This window comes from Lynx canadensis, chromosome B1, assembly GCF_007474595.2.
Source record: "Lynx canadensis isolate LIC74 chromosome B1, mLynCan4.pri.v2, whole genome shotgun sequence".
Taxonomy (NCBI): domain Eukaryota; kingdom Metazoa; phylum Chordata; class Mammalia; order Carnivora; family Felidae; genus Lynx; species Lynx canadensis.
In genome coordinates, this window is record NC_044306.2 from 196,528,022 (window position 1) to 196,555,383 (window position 27,362).

General features: G+C 39.8%; 1 protein-coding gene across 4 annotated transcripts in view; it reads left to right on the forward strand.

Moving 5' to 3' along the window:
* RAB28 (RAB28, member RAS oncogene family) overlaps window positions 1-22,659 on the forward strand; it is an 86,506-nt gene extending 63,847 nt beyond the window's left edge. The window contains exons 5-8 of one of the 4 annotated variants that reach the window (XM_030314192.1): window positions 7,205-7,308; window positions 11,695-11,772; window positions 20,358-20,452; window positions 21,680-21,753. In XM_030314192.1, the coding sequence (XP_030170052.1) occupies window positions 7,205-7,308; window positions 11,695-11,772; window positions 20,358-20,447 (272 nt within the window). In that variant the 3' untranslated portion in view covers window positions 20,448-20,452; window positions 21,680-21,753. Of the gene's footprint in view, window positions 1-7,204; window positions 7,309-11,694; window positions 11,773-20,357; window positions 20,453-21,679; window positions 22,305-22,431 lie in introns of those variants that run through there. The other 3 variants (XM_030314191.2, XM_030314189.1, XM_030314190.1) reach the window with 3 other exon arrangements.
* Window positions 22,660-27,362: the final 4,703 nt, after the last annotated feature.

Sequence of the window (27,362 nt, forward strand, 5' to 3'; positions counted from 1 at the left end):
TTTACTGTTAGTAATGAATACTTTTAAAGTACTAATAAGTAGTAACCAGGTATTTAATAGTTTACTTTTTTATAATGATGAGAATTTAAAGTTTGTATATCTACATTCTTTTAACTAAATCTCTGTTAGGTTGATGTTAGATAAAATAAGGAAACATCATCCCCAAGGCTGATGTTCATTCTTCTTTGCAAGACATTGAATGGCTTGGTCCTAATTCTGGTGCTACTGACAACTAGCATTGGGTCTGTGGTTAAGACACCGTGAGCCTTGGTTCTTCTATGTGTGAGTTAGATGAGTGCTTTACCTATTTGCCAGGAGTGTTGCCAGGTCCGAGTGTTTTGCAGATTTTGAAACGGAGTTTAGATTGTTTCTGGAGTCTCGTAGAATGGTTTCTCTCTGTTTTTGCCCTCCCATCCTTTCTCCTCATCTTTTCTATCCAAGTAATTTTTTCAAAACACAAGATCACATCGTGTCATGGGCTATGACCCTGCAAGGGCTTCATGTTGCTGAATTTGGCTCCTATCCTCCTGTTACACATGCCACATGTCCCCACTCTTGATCATTATGTTTCTTGGTTTTCCTCAGTTGTACACAGTCATTTTCCTCTGTTTGGTTTTGTCCTAGTTCCAGTCACTGCAACATTTCTCTCCTCCAGCCTCCTCTTAGCCTGATTGGCTTGTTCTCATCCTTTATGTCTCAGATGAAAGAGGTCTCCTATAGCCATCGTATGAAACTGTCATCATTACTCTCTTGGCTCCTGTCACTCCCCATCTGCTCCTCCTCCCCCAGTGAGTCATCTGTAGGTTGATTAATGTAGGATTGTTACAACTTTGGGGAGGAAGAATCATCAGCTGCACATGTGTAACACTTGCCACCTTCTATTTTGAAAGTTACAGATAATGGTAACTATTTCCATATACAAGCTGGCTAAACGGAAAAAAAATGCCATATTCATCAAATCTGTAGGAGTGCACCCTTTTTTATCATTTGTAATTTTCTTTTGAATGGTCTCTGAATTTGGAAGCAAGGAGTTGTCACTGTATAGTGAATGGAAGTGCTTTGAACCCAACAGGGGAAAGATGAGGGTTTGCTAATATATGTCACCCAGAGGGATTTCCTTTTTGTGCCTATAGTTTTGCTCAGGTGGACTGGAATACATAAGGTAAGATGGGTGAAAATGTGGCTGTGTAGATGGAACCTATATGTGTATGAACTCCTTAGCACCCCATACAGGACCCTCATGTCCCAGCCCTGCTGATTTCACCAGTTCTTGGAAGCCAGGTTCTTCCAGATGCTCATGAACATTTTTTTTTTTTTTTTTTTTTGCTGATGTTGTTAAGGAATGTTCATCCTCTCTATCCCCAGGGTTGTGTGATTGTTTTTTCCCCCTCATAGTTTAGGAGGCAACTGAAGCATCATCTTCTCTGTGACATCTTTCCTAGCCCTCTGAGCAATTCTAGAAATTTCATTTCTCTTTTCTCTTGCTGTACCTTGTCTTATACAGACCACTATTGTTCTCTTGGTCTCAGAATTCCATTGTATAATATCTGTCTACATGTGTTTCTCTTAGCCTTCCTAGCAGTTATAGCACTTACAAGGTGCTGAGTAAATAATTCACGAATAAATGAATGGATAGACAGACCATAATACACTAATACTTACTGAGTATGTGCCAGTCACATAGTATGCGCCTTTCCATGTACCAATCAGTGCTGCATGTGCTTTATACGTATTTCCTTATTTTATCTATCACAGTAACATTATGAGGTAGGTATTGTTATTGCCTCCTCTTATAGGTGAGAAAACTGAGATAAAGGGATTGATTTGTTCAAAATTCCACAAGTGGTAATCGAATAGGAAATCAAACCTAGGTAGTCTGGCTTTGGAGACTGCATTCTTTACTTACCATGTCTTACTTCTTGACGTAAATCAGTGAATTTTTGAAGAACCATAGTTTTTTTTTTCTCCCCTATATTTGCCTTAGTGCAAACAATTGAGAATTTCAGAAAAGTTATTTCTTGTATGAGAGTAGTTCTTATATGTAATATATCACTCCAGATCAATAAAATAATAACAAAGATCATCTACTGGTGTATGAATAATTTTTTGTAATAACTCTTTATGATGATATTTGATGTGATGTGACGTATTAGAATAATTGTTTATTAAACATCATTTACTTCTTGTTACTCATAAAATCGGTCTCTGTATCCTAATATACAGGCCACTTTATCCTGAAAGTTACCCACGTGGATAAATTTTGAACCATCACATCAACTTATGGAGTTAGTATTCCGTTGGAATTAGGGCCAAATGAAGGATGAAGTGACAACTTTAGATTCAAGATTGGGTCTTGAGTTGTTAGCTCAGTTAACTAATGATTCAGGACCCAATACCTAAAGACCCATTATCTACCTTATCAGTAAGGACTGGAGGTGGGATAGGTGACCTTGTTCATATGCCTCTTTTCAGACCATTCTCCTTTGTCTTTCCTAAAACCCTTAGATTTGAATATCAAGCCATGTGATTATACCTCTTGCTACTTGTATTTGTTGGCCTTATCAGCCAACCCCTGCCTGAATCATTCCTTGAATTTCTCAGAGAAATTTCTCCTGGATTACAGTCACACCATTGCTGTTACTGTCACCATTCTTGGTAGTTTCAGTATCCATATGGACTGTCCTTGGTCTCTCATGTTCCATGAATCCTTTACCTCCAGTCATCTTGCCCCCGATCGACACCAACAGAGTTATTCTGAAGACCTCGTCATTAACAGTTTCTGAGCTTTTCCCATAGTATTGATATTAATTTCGTATATCCCAATCTGTCCATTATCTCCTGTCTTTCCAACTCAGCTTCTTTAGTAACTCAACTCCAGTAAATTTTAGACCCACACAAAACCTTAACATCAGTTATCAATTACATCTTAACAGTTTTCAATTTCCTGAACCTCTCTTTACCCAACTTGGATTTCATGCTTCATCAAAATAATCACTTCCTTACGTTTACTGTCCTCAATTTACCTGGCCTTCTTTGCAGTAATTGTACGTGGTACAGTTTCTCTGTTTAATTAGTAAGTAATTTCTCTGCTTGAATGCACCCCCACCCATGTAGCTGAATGTGGCTGGAATAAGACCTGTAATATACTGTGTCTCATTTTAAATCCAGGTTACTATCTGCAAGTGATTTCTCAGAATCTCTCACATCCCACATCAAATCCATTAGTATTTTGTATTTACTTTTTATTCCAAAAATATATTGAGAATCTGCCCTACTTTTTATCATCTCTACTGCTACTAACTAGAGTATTGTCCAAAGTACCATCTTCTCTTTCATATATATATATATATATATATATATATATTTTTTTTTTTTTTTTTTTTTTTTTTTTTTTTTTTTGACAAGATTAGAGGGAATTTTATTGCCTTACATAACTGAAAAACCCAATAAGTATGCTGTGTTCAGGTGTGGTGTGATCCAGGGACTTAAAAAATACGTACAATCTCTGCAACCCAGTCTCTCTTGGCTCTGCTTTCTTTCCTGGTGGTTTTGTTTGTTTGTTTGTTTTCTTAGATTTTTGCAGTAGCTTCCTCAGTGGCTTCTCTGCTTTACATGTGACTCTATAGTTTATTCTCTGCAGAGCAGCCCATATTAACCTTATACAATGTGACCTGCACACCCTTTGTGATCTGGTTCCTAGCTTTTTAAACCTCATTCCCTACTGTTTCCCTTTCTTGTTAACTCATTTCAGCCACTCTGGCCTCCTGGCTTTTCTTTTACTGCTATGCATAATCTTCCTTTAATGCCGTTGCCCTTACAGTTTCTTCTGCTTGGAAGGCTTTTCCCAGATTTCCTTGCCCCTTAGCCTTCTGAAGGTCTTTGGCTTACCTGTTTAAAATAGTACTTCCCCTCCTGTGCCCTTTATTTTTCTCCATAAGATCTATTAGCAGTTGACATACTATGTTATTTTATTTGTCAGTCTCTTGCCTTTACTAAAATGTAAGCTCCTTGGGTCCCCAGCACCCAGGACAGTGCCTGGCCATAATAGGCACTCCTAAATAACCAAATGAATGAATGATCAATAAAGTGGCTGTCCTTAGAAATTGTTAAGCCCAGGGGAGCCTGGGTGGCTCATTCGGTTGAGCATCCAACTTTGGCTCAGGTCCTGATCTCACGGTTTGTGGGTTCAAACCCTGTGTCGGGCTCTGTGCTGACAACTCAAAGCCTGGAGCCTGCTTCGGATTCTGTGTCTCCCTCTCTCTCTGCCCCTCCCCTGCTCACACTCTGTCTCTCTCTCCTTCAAAAGTAAACATTTAAAAAATTAAAAAAAAAAAAAAGGATTGTTAAGCCCATGTTTAAGCAGCGTTGTAGTGTGGTTGAGGTGAAAGGAATTGCACGTATGTATGATGTGAATGCCTTTGTCCTTCAGTTGCTTAGATATTGGAAGGATATATGCCAGAATGTTTGGGAAATGAGTATGTATTACTGTTATTAGGAAATTTTTATTCCATTTTCAAAAATAAAATATGAGAACTGGAAAGATGATGTAGCTCACTGAAGGACATAAAAGAAATTAAACGGTAGCAGTGAGAGTATTATCGCATGTATGATAGATGACTACTGGATAATAATCTTAAGGATGCTCTTAAAAGTGAAGAAAGGAAAGATTTTAGCATTGTCTCACCATAACTTTATCTTCAGGGTGTACATTTCTGGGTTATTTAGAATTAAGTATTCTAGTAACTGTGTCCTCTTCAGGGTTGCCCACTAAATTCTAACAGAACAGAGGGAAACTTTGTGGTGAAGTTCTGTGAGGGCCTTTTCTTGATTTGCTGTATCCTTTGTCAGACTCTCAGTTATTTAAAATAACGTTTCTGATGGTCTTTTATGTTCTTAAAGTAGGGTGGTGGCTTTTTTAGGACCTGGATTGTATAGTTTTCTTTTTGTCTTTTCTTTCTTTTTTATTTTTAATGTTTATTTTTGAGAGAGAGAGAGAGAGACAGAGACAGAGACAGAGACAGACAGAGTGTGAGTGGGGAAGGGGCAGAGAGAGAGGGAGACACAAATCCGAAGCAGGCTCCAGGCTCTGAGCTGTCAGCACAGAGCCCGATATGGGACTCGAACTTGTGAGCCGTGAGATCATGATCTGAGCCGAAGTTAGACAGTTAACTGACTAAGTCACCCAGGCGCCCCATGGCTTATATATTTTTTATCTTTGGGTTCTCACTGCCTCCCACAGTGCTTGGTATATAATAGGTACTCAATAAATGTTTGTTGGATAAATGTTGTTGCTGTTTTCAGTTGACCAGTGATAGTACTAGTTTCTCATGGTTACCTTTATTAGGAAAAAAACTCGTACTTGGGTGGTTAATTCCCCAATGCTATAGATAAATGTAAGTGGTAGTTAGGGAGTTGGGGGGCAGGTGGTAGGGAGGAAGAAAGAGAAAGAAAAAACAGAACACTGATAGACTATTCCATTTGAAAAGACAAATGCACACACACATTAAGTGACAAACTTCATGTTTGTTTCTTTTTAATTGGACAGTGATTTCATTGGGTAATTTTCTTAGTGACATGATTTGTTCTTACTCATGTTGCATTAGGAAAGCATTTTAGCCTCAATATTATGATAAACTAGATGTATAAATGTCAGTGCTAATAGCTCAGTATTTTAGTCTTCTACAAATTGATGCCTGTGGTATCTGGACATTTTTTGGCTTGTTCTTGTAAATAAGGTCTCAGTGATGTTTAAGGAACAGCACTTGTGGCCAGAAAGGAAAAAAGCTCCACATTATCCAAGCTAAGCAGTGTAAATGGGACTCAGAAATCCCCCCACTAGATCAGGAATCTCCTAGAGAAAGATCTGTTGAGCCTACAAACTAAAGACCTTCGATATAATATTAAATAAAGCCTTTTATGTAGTATGAGAGCATTTTTTAGTTGATAATCAATTGCCACTATTATGTAGGCTTAGTAGATTTGCAAATTTACAAGTTTTTACAAGTCAGTTGGGTCCCTTCCTCAGGAAATCAGTTTAAGTTTTTTTTTCCTATATTGACTCAAAGAGCCTAGTTGTCCTTAAATCCTGTGAATATATTTGCCTTATAATTTGACGGCATTGAGTCAACACCCTTATAGGGTCTGTAGTGTTGTAAAAGGAGAAACTGTTCAATAAAGGATCACATTTGAAAAAATAGACTGTGCTGGATAAAGCCAGTATTGGCTTTGGTACCGTGCTTTGCTTTAAAGTACCTACAACTTTCAAGGAAATATTCGCTTGCCCATTACTTTCAAAATGTACACTTTAGATTTGGAAAGCAACTGAGCTGTATCTTTGTGAAATCAAACTGTGGCTATAAATAAAGTAAACATGCAACAAAATATTGTTATCTTTTGGCACAAAATTAATTTTGTATTTGTGTTAACATTAAAGTTTCTAGGGATTATAGAACTATTGTAATTATTAAGGTAATTAAGTTGTTTCAAACTAAATATGCTTGGGGAAGTGCATCTTGCTTTCAATTACAGTGACCTTTGAACAACATGGGGGTTAGGTGTGCCCGTCCCTCGCATAGTCAAAAATCTATGTATAACTTTTGGCTTCCCCAAAACATAACCACTAACAGCCTGCTATTGACTGGAAGGCTTACTGATAACATAAACTGTCAATGAACACATTTTTTATTTGCTATATGTATTATATATTCTTTCAGTAAAGTAAGGTAGAGAAAAGAATGCTATCAAGCAAGTCATAAGGAAGAGAAAATACATTTAGAGTACTATACAGTAGAAGTCCACGTGTAAGTTCAAACCCATGATGTTCAACAGTCCACTGTAATCATTGTGTTTAAACATGTGATGCCAAGATGAGATCTTTTTCACGTCTCATCAGTGTGCCTGAGGCTGTAGATAATAGGAATGAGTACTTTCCGTTTTTTGAGCACTTTTCATGTGCTGGTCATTGTGCAATGTTCATGGAGTCATTCTCAAATAACTCTATATGAGGGAGGTCTATTTGTTATTCTCCGTTTTTAGATTTATAGACTCAAGCATAAAGAGGTTAAAGAAATTGCTCAAGGTTACACAGATAGTGTCTAAGCTGGGATATAATATTGGAAAGTAAGTCACAGTTAAACTTGTTAACAATGTATTGATTGACTCTGATACTGAGTTTTGTTCTGTTTGTTTTTGTTCACTTTTCTAGTTGATTTGGAGCATATGCGAACAGTAAAACCTGATAAACATTTACGGTTTTGCCAGGAAAATGGTTTTAGTAGCCACTTTGTCTCAGCAAAGACAGGAGACTCTGTAAGTAAAATAATGAATACTGCATATTATAAGTGATCTTTTGTTTATTAATAATATTCATAGGAAGTATACTTCCCAGACATAACTTTTGGAACAAATTGATTCCTGTTGAAGATATAAAATAGATATAATGTTTAATTGGTCTGTATTACATTTGCAATTCATTTAACGTAATTTTATGGATATTTTAGGGAATTTAAAAATATGAGAGTTAAAAAGAACATAAGAAAAGAAAAAGAACGTATAAATCATACATTATCTCAGCATCCAGAGGTGACCACTCACAACCTCATATGATTCCTTATAGTTTTCTTTTTCTGATGCGCACAAATACTCAACATTACTGCTGTTGCTGCTAGCGAATTGAACTCACTGAATGCTTGCTTCGTGACTGCACTGTGGTTCTCTCATTCTCTCGCTATCTCTGTGCTAAGGATGAGTCCTGGAGAGATGATGTAATGGGGTCCAGGGTGCACAGCTAATGAGTGGTGGGGATAGGATTTGTAAACCCAAGCGGTGACACTCCAGCGTTTTCAACTGCACTAAATGTTTATTTAAAAAATTAAGATCATAATGTAGAAATAATTTTGCGTTTTACTTTTATTTAAAAATTTATATGCAGAAAGTTTTGCCATGTCACTTAATATTACTAAATAGATTTAATAATCCATACTACCACCAACATTTGTATGAGTGCCATATCATGGCACTATTTTTTAGCATCCAGGATTTATGTATTTACTTTTAAATCTTTGTCAATTTGGTAGGCAAAAAAAAAAAAAAAAGTATTTTACTATTTTAATTTCTTTGATTGATCAAGGTTAAACTTTTAAAGATTTCATTATCTATTTATTTTCTGATTATTATCGGAACCCTTTTCCCCAAGATAATGCAAACATCAGCACATACCCACACATGCCACTTAAAAATATACAAAAATCAGTACTCCTTGGTAAGTCTATCCATGGGCTGGGCTTCTACTCTCATTTATCTTCCTTGGAGTCTTTTGTCATTTTAGAATTATTTTAACTTCCAGTATTTTAGTTTGTGTTTAACCACTCAGTATTTTTTGTGTACTTATGTTGAGCCGCCACTAAAAATCCTCATTATTTTCTTTTTAAATGCAACTTTGAAGTCGTTTGTTCTTATGGAATCACTTTGACACTTGTAGTTCACTCCATCTAGAGGTTATTCTCCTCGTTGCTTGAGGAGTTGCATTCCTAATTTACTGTACTTTTCTCTAATACTACCTTGGTCATAATCCTCGGTGATTTCATGTTCTTTATTCTCCACTCCACCTCAGTCACTGGCTCCCATGCTCTGTCATTACAAATCACTGCAGCTCTTTTGTTACCTCTGTCTCAGTGTCAGACGTCCTAATCACTGACCACACTCCCATCTTTCCAGCTCATACCCCTGACTGCCCTAATCCAGTCAATCTGCAGTCCGGGCAGGACCTATAGACCCTGATCTGAACATATTTTTAATGTTCCTCACCTCCTGTCATGTTCTCATTTTCCTCTTTTCCTAACTTAAATCTGAGGTGCAATCAAAATTATGGTCGTGTATATGCCCTTAATTCCATTTCCCCACTTTGAGAGTATCAGACTCACTTGGCTAAGTCTTCACTCTGGTTTAAAGCAAGCCCCCACTGTTTTGTGGCCGTACCCAAGTATTTGAACAGAGGCATGCTAGCTGTTTCACTCAAAATTCATACTCATCAACCTGAGTTAGGCCCTCAATGCTGCCCAGTAATTATGCCACGTGTCCCCAGGCCATGTCTCTGCTGCTCACCTAGGATGAGCTGTTGACTGTTTTTATCACTTCTCTTCTCTCCTCAGATCTTCAGCATTTCCTCGTCCATTCTCTCTGCTGATGGCCTTTTTTCCTAGTTTATAAGGAATTTGAAGCCAACAGAAGACAGCTGCATACTCTTGCCACATTCACCCCTACTTGCCATGTTTGCTGCCTCTGTTCCCATATTTCCTGTCTTCTCTACGATTACTGTGGGAGACCTTCTGTGCTCCCAGGCTCAGTGTGTGTTAGTCCCACTTCTCCTTGCCTAGTGAAGAACATTGCTCAGCAGTTCTCTCTTCTTCCTACATCATTGCTTGTTTTCTGTCTACTGGATTATTCTATCTGCGTATCAAATATTATGACTTCTCTTATCTTAAAGACAAGGAACTGTGGAGCCCACATCCTTCTCGAGCTCTAGCTTTCTTTCTTTCCCCTGGTTTCAGTGGGATGTTTTGAAAGAGTAGCTCCCAGTTCTCTCTTTGCAGTTTCTCTTGAACAGTTGCGGTTGGACTTTTGCCCCCAGTATTTGATGCACACTACTGTTATTAAAGTCACCAGTGACCTCCTTTTTGCTTAATGCGGTGGTCAGTTCTTAGTCCCCATCTTACTGGACTTAGTTGTGGCATGTAAAATAGCTGATCACTCTCTCTTCTTTGAAATACTTTCCTCATTACCTTCCAGGATACTGCCCCTCCTGGTTCTCCTCTTCCCTTGCTAGCTACTCTCTTTCATTTCATTTTGCTGATTCCTTTTCTCTCCAACTTCTGAATATTGGAGTGCCCTAGGGCTCAGTCCTTGGGTATCTTTTTCTAAACTTACTCCCTTGGTCATCTCATTTAGGCTCAGGGCTTTGACCAGACCTCTTCCCTAAACTCAAGACTCATATATCCAGTTGTCTGCCCAGCACCTCCACTTAGATGTCTAATAAGCAGCCCTAACTTAATTCAGGTTCAGAACTGAACTCTTGATAGTCCCTCCTAAAATCCCTCATTGTCTTCCCCAGTTCAATAAACGGCAGATCTTCTACTGTTGCTAAGGCCAAGAAAATCTTAGAATCAGTCTCAACTCCTGTCTTTCTTTTACATCCCACACCCCACATCTGTCTATTGCCAAGTCCTATTGGCTCTACTTCCATGATATGTGCAGGATTTGGTGACTATTTTTTACCCTCTCCTTGCTGCCACTTCGTTTCAAGCTGCCATCATCTCTTACATCCGTGTCCTTGCTGGCTTCTCTTTTTGTACCCTTGATCTTCTACAGTGAGAATACTCAATACAACCATCAGATTGACCGCATTAAAATAGAAGTCACATCAGGCCATCTTCCCATGGCTTCCATTTAACTCGAGTAAAAGCCAAAGTCCTCCATAGCCTGCCGGATCTTGTGATTTGTATTGCCTTCATCTCTTTGCTCATTTTCTTCCACAAACCCTCTCTTTGTCTCCATTCCAACATACCAGCTTCCTTGTTTTCCTTGACTGTTGACCATCAGACTATAATGTATAATGCTTTTTAGGATGTAAACAACATATGCCTGTTAGGTATATGTATATCTTTTTTTTTATTAGAAATCAAAATTAAATTTGTTGCAATAAATATTCAGTAAGCAATCATGAGATAAGTAGGAGTAAGAATATGATAAGACACTTATGAAGCAAGACAAGTTATACATCATAGTCAGTGTGCGATTGGAGCCCTAGGAATCATAGTGGGCCCATTATAAGCCACATATGTATGAAAGGCTATTTATAGAAAAGTATTGTTGATTTCTGTTTAGTGATAACAGTTTACTGTTCTTTTACTCTGATAAAATACAGTAGACATTACTAAGTTGTTTTGCTCAAGATATATGGAGGATTTATTGAAATCCATGAGAGCCACAAAGATTATTAAAGGGTTGGAAAGTAAGACCTTTTGAGATAGGCTAAACCCAGACCAAAAACAGATAGAGAATTGGCAGTGAAAAACCTGGGTACTGAAGTATAGGCTAATTTATTTTCATCTTCTCCAGGACTTCTAGGAGTTTGTTATACTAGTAGTTTTTGTTTGTTTTGTTTTTAATGTGGTATCTATAATTAATTGTTTTATGTTAAAATCTTAAAAATTAAAATTTTTAGGGATAAATGTCTTTATGTTTAAAAACTTTTTTTTTTTTAATGTTTATTTATTTTTGAGACGGAGAGAGACAGAGCATGAACGGGGGAGGGTCAGAGAGAGAGGAAGACACAGAATCTGAAACAGGCTCCAGGCTCTGAGCCATCAGCACAGAGCTCGACGCGGGGCTTGAACTCCTGAACCGCGAGATCATGACCTGAGCTGAAGTCGGACGCTTAACTGACTGAGCCACCCAGGCGCCCCTTTATGTTTAGATCAATTTAGTGAATTGTATGATTTTCAAATTATGATTCAATATTTAAAAAAATTATTACTCTTAAAATGTTAGTGTATTTGACAAAGCTAGTTTTGGAATAACCTGGTACATCATATTTTTGCAATTCTTGCTGTTTATCATTTTTTAGAAAATTCAATTTATTTGAAGGAACTTAAGCATGCCTGTTTTAAATCATTTAAACCTATTTTTGTTATGTAGGTCTTCCTGTGTTTTCAGAAAGTTGCTGCTGAAATCCTTGGAATCAAGTTAAACAAAGCAGAAATAGAACAGTCACAGGTGATTATATTTGAACTTTATATTTTTAAAAAACAATTTATTTCCTAAAAGGCATTAATTTTCATCACTGACTCCCTTCACATTTATGCATTCTATGTACATATCCCTAACAGCCTTAGGAATAAATTGTGTGTGTGAATCAGTGTTTATTGTGGAAGGTGGAAGATGTGAATAATTTTGCCAAATTATGATGCCCTTCAAACTCCATTTTGTCCTAAAGTTGAGATTAATATACAAATTTCACCAGTGATTAAATAATGGGTTAAGATGTTGATCATACTGTTTTATACTTCCTTATTTAAGTTCTTCCAGGATTAATGCACTATAATATTTTTTGTATTTCGTATAAAATGCCAGAGATTTATCAAAGTTCAGTCTCAGCATTTACTCCGTGTTTGCTTTGGTGAAACATTATGTTTTCTTTATGTCTCTGTTCTCCGTTCTTCTCAAAAACATCCCCCCCGTAATGATATTAATTCTTGATGTTATTTTATCGTTAATTTAATACACAGTTTAATGATGGTATTATTGAGAATTTCTGAATTCTTTCACTATTTCTAGAAATTCTTAGACTAAGAAACAAACGTGAATACCAAAAATCAAGCATTTAAAATACCACCATAATATTATGCAATTCACATGTTTGATAGAATGAAAAATCAGAGAAAGAGCCTATCGTATAACGTTAAGCTTTTGGTTTGCTGAGAAGGCAACAAATAAATTACATTTTTCCTCAATCCCCTCCGCTCTGTCCCCACCCCATACAGCTAAAAGGGTATAATTGTCCTTTTCCCTTTTTATATTTTTCTTTAATTCTTTCAGTGTTCTGTTTCTTATTTTTATGGTCACTCTGTGTGCGTGCGTGTGTGTGTGTGTGTGTGTGTTTTAAAACCGAGCAAATATCAATTGAAAATTGTCACGCTGATGTGGCTGTTTCTAGGATTTGATTATAATATTGAAACTGTGGAAATCTTTTATTTCTTAGCTTTCAAGACTTATTATGGTAAGGCACAGTGTTAAGATATTTTATGCCATGTAAATTGCTCTCAGACATATAAAAATAGCTACAGTTGACTCTTGAACAGCACGGGAGCTAGGGGCACTGACATCACCCTCTGTAGAGTCGAAAATCCACGTGTAACTTTTGGTGTTCCCAAAACTTAACTACTAATAGCTTAGTGTTGGTTGGAAGCCTTACTGATAACATAACCAGTTGATTTTCGTATGTTATATGTATTATATACTGTATTCTTCGATAAAGTAAGCTAGAGAAAAGAAAATGTTTTTTAAGAAAATCATAAGAGGAAATACATTTATATTACTGTATTTATAAAAAAAAAATCCAGTATAAGTGGACTGGTGCATTTCAAACCCAAGGTCAACTGTGCTTGGCTTTGGCCCAGGAGGATGGCTACAAGAAAGAGCAATGACCATGACTTGCTTGATTGAACAGAACTTGGCAGACTCCAGAGCTCGAATGATTTCCTCTCCTTTTTAGCTACTTTTTTTTGTTCTGTTTTTTAAGTTTATTTATTTATTTTGAGAGAGAGAGCACACAAGCGAACACGTGCGCATACATGCACAAGTGGGGGAGGGGCAGAGAGGGAGGGAGAGAGAGAATCCCAAACAGGTTCTGCCCTGTCAGCGAGGAGCCTGACGTAGGGCTTGATCTCACGGACCATAAGATCGTAACCTGAGCCGAGATCAAGAGTCAGATGCTTTACTGACTGAGCCACCCAGGTGCCCCTAGCTTCTCTTTCTAAATGATGTTTGTCTCTGGTTAATTAGAGAGTCCATGAGTGATTATCATATTGATCATATAGATGTGGTATAGTGGTGGGTCTAAAGAAGATTTAAAGGAATTTAGTTTCTGCCTTAAGTGAAGAAAATTATGATCATGTACTAGGCATTGTGTTACCTCATTCAACCATCTTCTTAACTCTGTGGGGCAGGCAGTATTTCATCATTTTATGGGCAGGGTATGGAAACTGTTGAGATTGAGTAACTTGATTTCACTGACCTATGATTAGGCAGTGGTGGAGGCAGGATTTGAACTCAGGGTCATTTGAGAATGACGCTGCTCTATTGGAAGATTTGCTGGGCAGGTTGAAGTAGGAGGAAGAAAATGACGGAAAGAGAAGCTCGTATGGACAAGCTGAAAAGCTTAAGTTATATTTTAGAAGCAGAAGGGCAGTTTGGTTAAAATAAATGACCATTGCATTGTAGAGTGAAAGGGATTTGTAAAACGATTATGGAGATTTATGAATGCCAAGTGGATACATTTTATGTAACATGTAGATAGTAGGAAATCATTTTTTAAAGCTGGGAAATAAAATGAAAGCAGTTTTTAGGTAGGAGTAATCGAATGGCTGTGTGCACACACGTGTGTGTGAGTGTGCGTGTGTGTGTGAGAGTGTGTGTGGTTGGTAGGGAAAGAGATTGAAGCAAGGAGACTATACTGCCTTCATGTGATAAGGACCAGACTCAGAGAGGAAGGGAAATAATGGATGTAAGAGAGCAGAATCAACAGGGCTTGTGGATCGACTGGATGAAAGAGACAAGTCCAAGATTACTTTGCAATTTCCCTCCTAAGGGGATGGACAAAGGAGAGCCCTGGTGACTGGCGGGCCCTCCCTAGAATGGAAGGTGTGCTGATACATCGCAGGCAGCCACTCCGGGAGAAAGTTCTCTGTACTGCCTCATCTTCACAACAGTGGTCAGTTTCAAGAAAAACTCCAGAGAGATGGACTAACTTGGGATACTTTTGACGGCAAAATTTTAGGGAGGCTTTAAGTTTCTTAGCTCCCTCTCAGTCACCAGAGCCAGATAGCTACTATTTTGACGTTAGAGATGGATTTAACATCTAGGCATATTTTTTAAAAAAAATTTTAATGTTTATTTATTTTTGAGAGAGAGAGAGAGAGAGAGAGAGAGAGAGCGAGCCCACCCAAGTTGGGGAGGGACAGAGAGAGAGGGAGACTCAAAATCCGAAGCAGGCTTCAGGCTCCGAGCTGCCAGTACAGAGCCCGACGTGGGGCTCGAACCCACAAACCGTGAGATCATGACCTGATCTGAAGTTGGATGCTTAACTGACTGAGCCACCCAGGCACCCCCTTTTTTTAAAAAAAAAATTTATTGTTTATTTTTGAGAGAGACAGAGCACAAGTGGAGGAGGGGCAGAGACAGAGGGGGACACAGAATCTGAAGCAATCTAGGCATATTTTAACTGCGGAGGTATCCAGATGTGTAAATTACATGGCTCTCTATACTTCCTGTACACCTTGTAAACCTTGTTTGTTTAGTGCACCCTGTCATCTTGTTTATTATGTGACGACATTTAATTCAATCTTCAGTTTGTTGGTGGCGTTTACTTTGAATTCATTTCTTTGAGAAGGAATTCAAGTTACTAGAGCCCTCCTTTGTTGTGTTTGTCAGAATCCTTTGTGTAGGGAAGCCTCATTTTTCTTTCCTGAACCTGACGAATTTGGTGTCTTTGCCAATTAAATTACTGATTGCACAATGAATGTTTCTCAGTGGAAACATTTTTGAAAGTTTATTTTTTAAAAAGAGATTTCTAAGAACCTTACTTGCAAGCCAGCCAGCTGTGGTGAGCCCAGAGTTCTTTCTTTCTTTTTTTTTTTAATTGAAATTTATTTGGTATATAACATTGGATAAACTTAAGGTGTATGACACATTAATTTGATACATTTACATATTGTAATATGGTTGCAGTTGTAGTGATAATTAGCACCTCTGTCACATTACATCATTATCCTTTCTTTTTAGTAGTTGGAATAATTAAGTTCTAGTGTCTTAACAAGTCTCATGATTATAATACAATACTGTTGTCTATCCTCAAGGTACTGTGCGTTTCATCTCTAAAGTCTATTTACTACTCGTTGAAAGTTTGTACCCTTAAACGACATCTCTTTGGTCCTCCCCATCTCCTATCCCCTGACAACTGCCATTTTATTCTCTTTTTTCACACGTTTGACTTTTTAAAATTTCACACATAAGTGATACCACACAGTGCTCATCTGGCTGACATCTCTCATTTAGCCTAATGAGTTCAAAAGGATATCCATGTTGTTGCAAATGACAGAATGTCTTCCTTTTTCGTGGCTTAATAACACTCCATTATATATATTTTTCACTACATTTTTTTTTATCCATTCATCTATTGATGGACACTTGGGTTGTTTGAGTATCTTGGGCTATTGTAAATAATGTTGCAATGAACATGGGGATGCATATACCTTTTCAAATTAGTGTTTTTCTTTGGCTAAATACCCCGAAGTGGGATTACTAACTCATATATATGGTGGTTCTGTTTTTAATTTTGGGGGGAACTGCCATACTGTCTTTCATAGTGGCTGTACCAATGTACGTTCCCACCAATAGTGCAGAAGGGTTCCTACTTCTCCACATCCTCACCAACATTTATCTCTTTCTTCTTGATGATGGCCATTCTAACTGGTGAGTGAGAGAGAGAAGGAGAGAGAGAGAGAGAGAGAGAGAGAGAGAGAGAGACAGACAGACAGACAGACAGACAGACAGAGGTGGGGCATGGAGGCAAGGCAGGGTGGGAGAGCCCACGCACACTTGTTTTCTGGGTTTTTTATGCCATTTGAAGGATACCTGGGGGAATTTAGTATAACATTTGATAGTGTTTTGTATTATTTTATGGAGAAGGAGCTGGATGGTAGACTCACCAGACACATGGGAATTGATACTTTAGTAATTGAGTTTGTGACATAGGTATTTATAATCAGATTAGAGTCTTAGTTCCATTCAGTGATTATGTAAAGAGATTCTGCTATTTTAGTTCTAACCTGCATTGTTCCTCTCAGGAAGTTCTAGAAAACAAGTTACCAGCACGTTTTGCAAGCTTTGCAAGGAAGGGAAAGGGAAAAAGGGAGGAAAGAAAGGGCACACAGTTCATTAATACAGCAGACACTGTTTGATGGCCTCCTTCATGCCAGGGACCACAGCAGCGTCTGGGGATACAGAGAGAAATGCATTAAAGTCCTTGTCCTCAAGGAGCTCCCAGAATCAGCGGGGACAGACAGCTATTTAGACACTTAATATGCACTCTGGATGCCTTTTCCACAATCCCTGATTTAAGCAATAGCTGCATTTGTATCCTTTATCTGTTCTCCGCCCTGCCCCACCCTTCCCCTCAACTCTTCTCCTGTAGCATCCTATAAAAGTTAGGACTCGTTGTTAACAGATGTCCTCATTTCCCATGTTGCTTAAGTTTTTGGTTTGTTTGTTTACAAAGTAGTCAGACCTTTAGGGGAAAGAACGAATTTCCAATTGCTGTTCTCTAAAACGTACAGCATTTAGCTTTTCAGTAATCCATCAGATCATCTAAGAAGAAAATACATCGTCCTGTGTCTTCCTTCTTTCAGTCTGAATTGCAAGAAGGCCTTGCCATATATACTTGGTGTTAAGAGTTCTTAATACATTTTTAAGCCTTGACATTTTTCACTTGCCAGTTAATAAACTGTTGTATTTCTGTTTGGTTCGAACTTGGTAAGCATTAGTTTCTTTAAAACAAAAATTTCTCTCATGTCTGAGATACTAAACTTGCTAAAAATATATGTATTCCTTATGTCCCCTCTGAGTATTTTCATAATATATATGAACTTACCTAGTATAGGACCTGGTATGTGGTAGGCATGCTCAAGACTTAACTAAAGTCAGCACATGACTGTACGACTCAAGCACTGTTTGACCCCTGGTCCTAGGGTCCCTCTCTTCAGCTGTATCTGAAAACTGATCTTCCTTAAGGAGCCATGAGGAACATAGATTCTTCTTAACCTACACGTTAATCTTTATAAATTTTTTCAACCTGTTCACAAAAACTGCACTGGGATTCTTTTCTTACCCTGAACATCCTTGTCTTCCTTGTGAAATGTATTTACTCACTTTGTACATACTACTCTAATTCTCGGATACTGAACATTGCTTCATGGATCTCCATATCATATCCCATGTTTTTTGTTCTCTCCTCACCTTTTAAAGTTACTTTTCTCGTATGGTGTCCAGATCTAAAGGTGGGACTTTAGAGACCATGTATATAAACCTCGTGTTTTATAGACCGGGAAGTTGTGAGCACCAAAGCGGTAAAGTAACTTTCACCCAAAGTAATGAAAGCTACTGGCAGCATCTGATGGCACATTGTATGGAAGAAAAAGAAAAGTAGTTTCCTTAAAATTCCTACGGTGTGCAAAGTACTGTGCTTTAAAAAAATGCAATATCCATGCTTTAAATGGTACTCTACAGTTTTGTTCCACTTTGAGTGTTTATCCATCATGATATTCTTTAATATTTTACGTACCTGTGTTCCATGCTAGACTCTTAGGCATCTCAAAACCAGAGATTATATATTATTTATCTGAATGTCTTCGATATCTAGAATAGTGATTGGCTTTGAATGAGTGATAGTGACAGGTGTTTTAGCCTTCAGGGTATGTTTACTCCACATCCTGAACATGACAGACTACGAGTTTTACCATAGTAAACGTGTTGCTGCTGTCTGGATAAGGACACAATTACAGAATTGGCCAAATTTATCTTTAGTGTCTTCCCACGAGACTATCCACTCCTTACACCGTATGGCCCCAGCTCCTGGGTTGCTTTCTTGCTTGCCCTCTACATAGCTACAAGTTCGTTTTCAGTATCCACTCATAAATACTCTTCGACAAATAAGGGTTAAGCTGGTGTTCTTTCCCCTTAGGGCCACTTCTTTATTTTGACTCCATTGATTAATAGCAGAGAATAATAGCAGAGTGTACTTTGTGGCTCCACAAGTAGAAGTTGATGTTTTGTAGGTAACATTTTCTCTGAAAACATCACTGAGTGGCTTGTAAACAAGCTGACTACTATGAAATCACCTACCATGAAGTTTACTGCATGGAAGTTATGTTTTTCTCCTCATAGAAAGCAAAGTTTTGAATCTGCAGAGCCTTGGTCTAACTTCCAGTTCAGAAACTTCGTATAAAGCTTTATGTCGGACAGCCAATGCCTCCGAGAAAGATATTGCCTTGTTAGTTCTCCGTTAATTTGATGAAAATTAATGGTGAAAATCCAATTCATTTATGTTAGTCAATACTTCAACCAAAATGTTTTGACCACAGGTCAGTAACCTGGTTGTGTTTATAGGATAGGTTTTAAACAACATTGCGGAGGATTAATGAGTTGCTTACTGATTATGAAAATCCCTTTTCTTTATTGTAACCCATAGTTTGGCCTGAACCGGTTAGGTTTGAGGAGGTCAGATAATGGTGTTCAACGTTAATACCTCTTGTGGCAGTTGGTAATGCTTCTGTTGATAGCATCAGGCCAAATGCCTAGTAAATCACGAGTCTTGTCCAGAAGTTAATGCTGCTTGCTAGAGAACTGGAGCGGAGCCCATCCAAGGCTAATAAGAGCGCCCTCTTTGTTTGCTTTCAGTTGTTTGTCCACAGTCTCTAGAAATGTCGTCACAAACAGCTGCCCAGATTAACGTGCTTTTCAATATGTGTTAATAGATACTATTATGAAGAGAGTTCTTCTGAAATCAGGTATTTGAAATCATAAAACAAGAGAGGATAATTTCAAGTCTACCACACTCGAGGGGATGTTTATCATACCTGCTTGTGATACGTTCTCTTCTCATCTTCAGGGTCATAGCGATCCAAACCGAGCAAACTAGTTGTGCTTTTTCATTCAACCAAACACTTAGATATTTGAAACAACAGCTCTTGGGCTTAAATATTGTATGTCAGGAGTTTTTTTTTTTAATGATAGAAAAGTATGCTTTGCAGCTTGTTTACTTCTATATGGAATTTGGAAGCGTGAAGGTAAGGGTTGTGTGGGATGAGGGAATGAGCCTCAAAATTAAATCTTTGACAAGGAATAGACATTATTAAATGTAAAGATCGTGACACATGGCTTCCTCGGATTTATGCATCCTCTCCCCACCTTCAGAGAAAATTAATTACTCCTTCCCCTGTGTTCCCACAGCGTAGTATAAGTCCACTAGTAGAGCACTTATCTTGTATGGCAATTAGCTGTGTACGTGTTTCTCTGCCCATTAAGTCCAGAGCTCCTTGTGAACAGAGGCTGTGAACTCCCCCGCGCATTCCCAGTACAGGATGACTGGCACAAAGAGGGGTCTTCAGTAATGTCGAAGGAGATGGAATTAAGTACTTTCACTGCGCTTAAGCATAGAAAAGCCCTGTAATTCCTTGTTGTCCTCTGAAATTCTGGGCACTACGTATATTATGTGTAACTGTGACACCAAAAATAGAACTCACAGCTCATCTGGGAGGGTCAGTAGCCATGTCTATTTCAATAACTAAATAGAGTTGCAAAGAACTACGTTTCCTGGGTCTTGGTTCATTTTCTTTCCTTTTATGTGCATATATTCTGCTGTTTCTTTTGTGACGTGTTGAAAGTTATGTGTGTATTTCTTTTTCTCCTTTGATGCCCCCTTCTATTATCGTCATTGAACATACTTTCCATTTTTTTCTTTCTTTCTTTCTTTCTTTTTGTTTTTCTTTCTTCCTCATCTTGTTTGTATCGTACGGAATTGGCAGCATATTGTCAGGGCAGAAATAGTGAAGTACCCGGAAGAAGATAATCAACGTACCAACTCTGCTCAGAGTAGAATCTGTTCAGTACAGTAGTGCAGGTATTAATGGGCAAATGATTGCAACTTGGGGGAGGAGGGCGGGAGAACTAGTGGTTGCTATCTTGTTCTTTATTCTGAAGTTCAAATGATTATTGTACATTATTGGGAATTAATATTGTGTGAGTCCTGTTTTAGAACTTTGGAAAATTGATTCTTTGCCAGGAGACCGACAAATTAAACAAGGAATTGGAACAAATTAAAATAAAATTTCGGTTACTTTCAAACATATTTGTCTTTATAGTTGTGTTTATTGCATGTGCAGTGAAGTGGAGAATTGAGACAGTTATTTCATTATTCACTCCTTCCCATTTTTCCTGAAGTAGCGTGGTAATCAAAAGAGTATTTTTAAAATTTGCCTTGAATTACCTTTCTTTGTCTGCTCGTGTGTGCAGACTTAGTAATAGAGTTGAGAACAGTAAAGGAGCTGTTTTAATTTAAATTATTACTTAGGGCATAATTGCTAAATTCATCATTGAAGATATTCCTTGAAGTGTGGGTTAGAGGGATGGAAAGAAGAGTTAAAAGTGTCTTTTGGTTGAAATTATTTTAAAAACACGAATCTGAGGTAATCTTCTAAATTTTTCTTTCTGTATTTTGTTAGAAACATTATTCATAACCCAATAGTGAGCTCTTTGGAAGTAAGTTAGGGATTTGGGAGGAAAGTTTTAAAAATTGGGCTGCTCAAAACATTTCTCCTTTATATGTGACTCCTATTTAACATTTACACATTTTCTTACTAACTCACAAATTGCTGCAAACATTCTAAAAAAGTTAACGGCCGGAAATAATGGTCTATTTAAATATTAATAAATAATGACTTTTTTACTTCGAAATTATGAGGTCTTACCTATGAATTAAAATATGCTGAATGATTAATTTTAATTCTTTTGCCTTAAATTATAAGGCATGTTGATTTGTCAATTTTTTATTAGACTTTTGGTGACCTCAAGTTAGCGTCATGAAACCGGGGAAGACTCGGCAAGGGAATTAATATTCCATCCTTAAAAAACAAAAAACAAAAAACAAAAACCCACATCCCTCTCTCCCCACCGTCTGAGCTCTACATGAGTTTGTTCTCTGATTGATTCTTCTAATATCCGCTCCGGCTTCATTTATGATGTCTGTCATCAGGAGTTCACCAGAGTTCAGAAAATAAAAATATACTTTAAGGAGCTCTTTCTAAATGGTCTGATGTCCTGATAATGACTCTGTTTTCTTTTATGACAGAGAGTGGTGAAGGCAGATATTGTAAACTACAACCAGGAGCCCATGTCAAGAACTGTTAACCCTCCTAGGAGCTCTATGTGTGCAGTTCAGTGAGCACAGCTTGCTTTTGTCCCCGTAGTCCTGGCTGCCCCTCGCCTCTGTGTGGGCCCGGCGCCTCTGGAAGCTTGTGTTCTCCGTGGCCATCTCTGTTGTTCAGTTAACGCTTTCCTCTCAGCTCCCTCAGTCAGCCGCAGGCCGCTCCCTGGCCCGGACGGAATTCCACTTCTGGACGGCACACTTGGAATCCGAAATGGCCCTTCTCTGGACTTAGACGGCTTCACTGGAAAAGAATAACGTTGGTCCTCTTTACGTTCTCCCTTCTCTGTCACCTGACGTAAACTTTTTTAGACAAATCTGAAAACTCCACGAGTCTTGGTCAGCAGCCAGGATTTGGCCACGGCACGGTTTCATTCTCTTCTCTGAACTCCTACCTGGCAAAGTACGCGTCAGACTGCAAACATTTAAACAAGTAACGTATTTTATCTACAGATACTTCAGAAGGCATTCTTTTGCTGTCTCTTGTGAGTGAAAATATCTAAAGTTGTATCCACCTGAAAATGCTTGAAATAAAGCTCTAATAGATCTATTTTTTTTCATTTTTTAAAAAAAGGCCTAAATGGTTTCTATAGTAGCTATAGTTCACAGAGTAGTGAGTATTTGATATTGTATTTTTATTACTGTATCATGCTCATGCTATATTGTGTACTACTCAGGTTAGATGGCTTTGTGAATTTGGAGAACTGTCCAGCTGGTGCTGCACGCGGACGTGGTCCGGCGACCGTGCAAGAGCCCTCTCAGGACGTGTCACGACTGCTGTTGGATCATTGTGGGTCGGACTGTCCCTGATGTTCAGACGTTCTTCTGCAAATAAACTCATTCCAGTTACTTTTCGTGGGGGTGTTTTCCTTCTGCCGTTTGCCTTGTAGTGACAGTAAACGGTGTGTTCGGGTACTGGATGAGCGATCACGTCGCGTTTCCTAAGCGTTCGGTCACTTCGAATTGTTAGGTTGTTCTGTTGGACGGATTCGGGTCCAGACCCTGCAGCCTGGCAACGTCAGGGGCTCCACCCTCCACCCGTCTGCCTTTCCTCCCGCCGCCGGCCCGTGCCCTGCCCACCTGCGCACAGGCCGAGCGCGGGCTCGCTCCTGTGTGCTTCTGGAGGCCCTGCCCTCCCGTCTTGAGGTCCAGGTCCCTCTGCCTGGCCTCCCTCCCGCTCCAGATGTCTGCCTCCTGCCAGCCGGTCTCAGGCACTGTGAGGGCCTGGCTCTGTTTCTCTCAGGCCCGGTTGTGTGGTGTTTTTCGTACTGAGGCACGCTGTCTGGCGTAGTGCGTGCTTCGTATTCACCACCCGGAGACAGGCACGGATGCCGCCCCGCCACGAAGCTGGCCCTTGTCTGCACGGCCCACATTCCGCGTGAGCGCCTCTTGGATGGCCGTTCCCCCTTCCCACCTTGAATCACAGTCACTTGCATCCTTGTGTTTTATTGCTTACGAAGCCATGAGCCTGTGGAAGACAGTCCAGGTCTGTCCCGGGAGTGTCTAGCGGGGGGGGGAGGGGGGGGTGCCTCTCTCGGGGGAGACTTACTGCCACAAGTACGCGCAGAAGTCTTGGACACCTAATTTTACAGCTGTAAGGGATTTTAGAAAACTTGTTCTTTCGTATCCTGTGTGGTTGAGGAAACTGAAGTTTGGAGAGAAGAAGGAGCTTTCCCAGAGGTCATGGAATCAAAGCTAGACCCGATAGGAAACCTTCTGTCTCGAGGCCAGGGTGACCCTTTCTCAAGAGTGATTTGAAGTTGAAGAAATTTAAAAAAATCGTGACTTCTGTAGTCCTCAGGCAACAAGTCCACGCTTTCTCAACGGTGGTTTCTTTGTTTTTTATTTTCTAGCAATTAAGCAGCCTTTTCAGCCTTGCAAGGCAATAAGCCCTTCAAGGTATTTCATTTTATCCTTCCCTTCAGCCTCTCCTACCATTTTGGCCAGGCTTCGATGGACATTGTATTCTCCCTATGTTCCTCAGGAGAATAGAAGTTTGAATAAAAGAGAGCTCAACTCTCAAGGATCTTACAATCTAATAGGAGAAATGTTTGTTGTTGCTGCTGTTGTAAAAGCTGTGATTAAATCTACTATTAAACTAAACTTGCCCAAGACGGTACGTTCAGCAGGAGATGAAGCCATGCTCCTGCCGTCATTTCGTGTTGTTTTTACGTCCGTGTGAAAACTGGAAGATTTTTCACAGTTTTTTTTTTCCCCCTAATCCAATTACTGCAGCACTAAAAGGTATGACTTGAAAAATATATATGATTGTACAAGCTGAGTGCTGCACGCATTCTAGCAAAGGCAGAGAGAAGTTATGAAAGGTCTGTGATCACACCAAAGCACTTTAGTTGTATGTTTATAAAGTTAGAGCCACTGAAGGGGACTGAGCCGGGGCAGGAGGGAGAATGGTCTTTGTAGGGTTCGCTTTGTCCTGGACATTTTCAGGCACTTGTCACATGAGCTATTTTTTTTTTTTAATTTTTTTCTCACATCAGTCTGCAACATGAGTATCATTGCCCTCATTTTACACACGAGGGCCCCAAAGCTGAGAGGGAGTGGTTATAACCAATTCCCTCCTTGAGTACGTGGTAGAGCCAGGATCCGCACAAACCATTTCTGAGACGGGATGGACAAGGCTGGGTACTGATTTTGGCTGCCTTCCATTTGTGCAGATCACAAAGCTGACCTCCTTGTGGGGAGTTGACCTGGCCTGAGTGTCTCGAGAAGTAGTGATGTCCACCGCTGGTCCCTCCACCTTCGCACACCGACCACCTAGACCACTAGTGTCTAAAGAGGCTGGTGGTGGTTAAGTTTGCCCTCTGATCCCTGACTTGAGGACAGAAAGTGTGCCCCCACCCCCACCCTGCGCCTTTGGTCCCATCGATTTTGTCTTCCCCACCTAAGCTTGACCCATCATTGAGAGCCTTTTGGCCCAAGGAGAGCAGGCACAGCGAACATGCAGTGTAACATATGGCCAAAGCAGATTTCTGAATTCCATATTACAATTTTCCCCATACCTCGGGTTTTATTTTTGAAAGAAAAAAGTAGGATTCATGCTTATTTTACTTTGACTGTTACCTCTCCTGTCTACAGTTTTTAATTTAAAAAATTACAAGTCTTTCCATCTAGTTTTAGGCACTTCGTCTCCTGAAGACACATGCTATAAAGTTTCAAACGCATTGTGGTCACTTCTGTTGCTTATTGAACTTTCAAAAAACACAAAAGTTTTCAGCCAGAACTGGTCATTGGATGCTGCCTTTCAAGTGCACCCTCTATTATGTGTGGCAAACCGCTCTGGAGTGGTTTTTGGAGTGGCCCAAAGAACTCCTGCGACTGCTTTATTATTCCAGGAGGAGGTAAGCCAGGGCCCTTTAAAGTCGATCGCTGAAACAATGTGATGGAGCATAATAATTTGTGTGTCAAATTTAAAAATAGAAAAGTTTTCTGGCCATCGCCCAGGCTAGTGATTGCTGTAATGTTGGCCATCCTGGAAGACCGTTGCAAGACTCAAAGGCCGCGGAAATGCAGACCTACCGAGCATTGTGGTAGACATCTGTTCACTGCCTCCCCAGCAGCCACGCCACCACACCTCCCACAGTATTCCCTGGTTGCCTGGTGGAGCCCTCCTCCATTTCCAGTCACTCAAAGCCCTAGGAGTGGATCCTCACTGGCTTGAACCCATTAGGATATTAATTTTTCCTGGCCTCGGGGATTGGCTCAGATATGAGTGGATAACTCCATGAAAGTTAATGAAACTGGAGGGGACATTTGCTGAGGTTTCGGAAAGAGAAAAGAAAAGAAAAAAGTTTCCATCCCCTGAGGTTTCCAGATGACTCTTTGCCCACTGGACTTGAATGAGCAAGGCTATGGCCCCGAGCAGCCATGGCAGCCGTCTTGAGAACACAGAGCGGGGGGCTGCCCAGATACAGAGCTGATGTCAAGGGAGCAGAGGTGACGAGCAGGAGGGTCCCAGTCCCGGAAGCGGAGCCCCGGATCCAGTCATGCCACAAATTGTTTTAACAGCGTGACTCAATTTCCTTTCTCATTTCAGCTGTTGATTTATTCTTTTCTTAATTCTTACATAAGCAACTGTTACGTACCGGGGCCTTTGCTTGGAACCAAAGACGGGGTGAACATGATCTGTGTTTTGTCCTCAAGACCTTAGTCCAGGCACATGTACGACTCTTCAAAGTGTAATGACCCTGTTGAACGCTTCAGTGAAGCCAATATAGGAAGATGTGGCTTAGCAGTGTGTGTGGCAAAATAAGGATTTCAGATAACAGGAATCAGAGTCAATGGTGGGACATAATCACCTTCAAAAGCTAATGTTATCTTAGGCTACATTAATGCCAAGAGAGTTTGTTCTCAAGGTGGTTTGTGCGTACAGATCATCCGGAGGATCTTGTTCCAGGAGACCCCAGGTAGGGTGGTTCAAGGTTCTGCATTTACAACAAGCTCCTAAATGGTACTTCATGCTGCAGGCTTTTGGATTACACTTCGCACTGTAAGGAATTAGACCATGCCTGCAGCATTTTCCCCCTTCCTAGTACCCCTCTTTAAGAGGATGACAGGGCATGTTCTGATAATGGTGAGGGGATCCAGTGTCCTGTGAAACAGTTGAAGGAAGACAATATGCTTAATATGGAAAAGGGAAGGCCTCAGAGAGACTCTGATCATACTCTCTAAGTAGGTGAAACACTGTAGTTTAGAAAAAGATGAGTCTTATACTGTAGAACCTATAGGACCTCAGAAGTAGGATGGGTAGGCAGAAGCTATAGAAAGATTTCAGTCCAGGTCAAGAAAGAACCTTGCAAACAGCTGCTTCCCAAAGAAGACATTGCTCTGGGGAGTGTGCCACATTGCAGGGCTGCAAATTCGTGGGCCATCAGGGACTAGGTAGGTAAATAAATGAATAAAGAATGGTTAAGAATGTATGACAATAGGGAGTGGGTATTAAGCTGGGGTGCTCTGTCTAAAGCCATTCCAATCCAATTTTTAAGTTCTATCTGCCCAATAAAACCTAGGTATAGACAGGGCCAATTCTAACCCATCATAGAATTGTTGGGCCGATTGGACAAACAAAATGTTCCTTTCTCAAGTCACTTTGCTTCCGTCTTTCTTTAAGAAAGACGTCTTTTGTTAGAACAAGGCATTTTACTGTCCTGGAAAATGGGTGATAAATCTACTATACTTGTGATATGAATGGCAGCTCATGGCGGTGGTGCATTCAGTCCTTTGGTGGCCAGATGGCCACCCTTGTGACTGTAAACCTTAGCGTCTGGATGTAAAACTGACGGAATTAGGAGGGAGAATTATTTGTCAGACTTCTACTTAGCAAAACCCTGGTGTTCATACTGGGCCCTAGGGACATGCGATGCCCAGGGATGGGTTCTCTGCCCTCAAGTTACCAGGGCGTCACGGCATCCTGGGTGTCAGGAGAGAAGCCGTGCTGCTAAACAGTGTGAGGGGCGCTGAGGGTAAGTTCTGTCTGGACGGCGTGAGGGAGCGGTCAGGACAGATCTGATAGGGGAGGTGAGGCTTGGACTGACAGCCTGGCCTGGGGCACCCTCCCTCCCAACACCATCAGCCCGGGGAAGTGAACCTT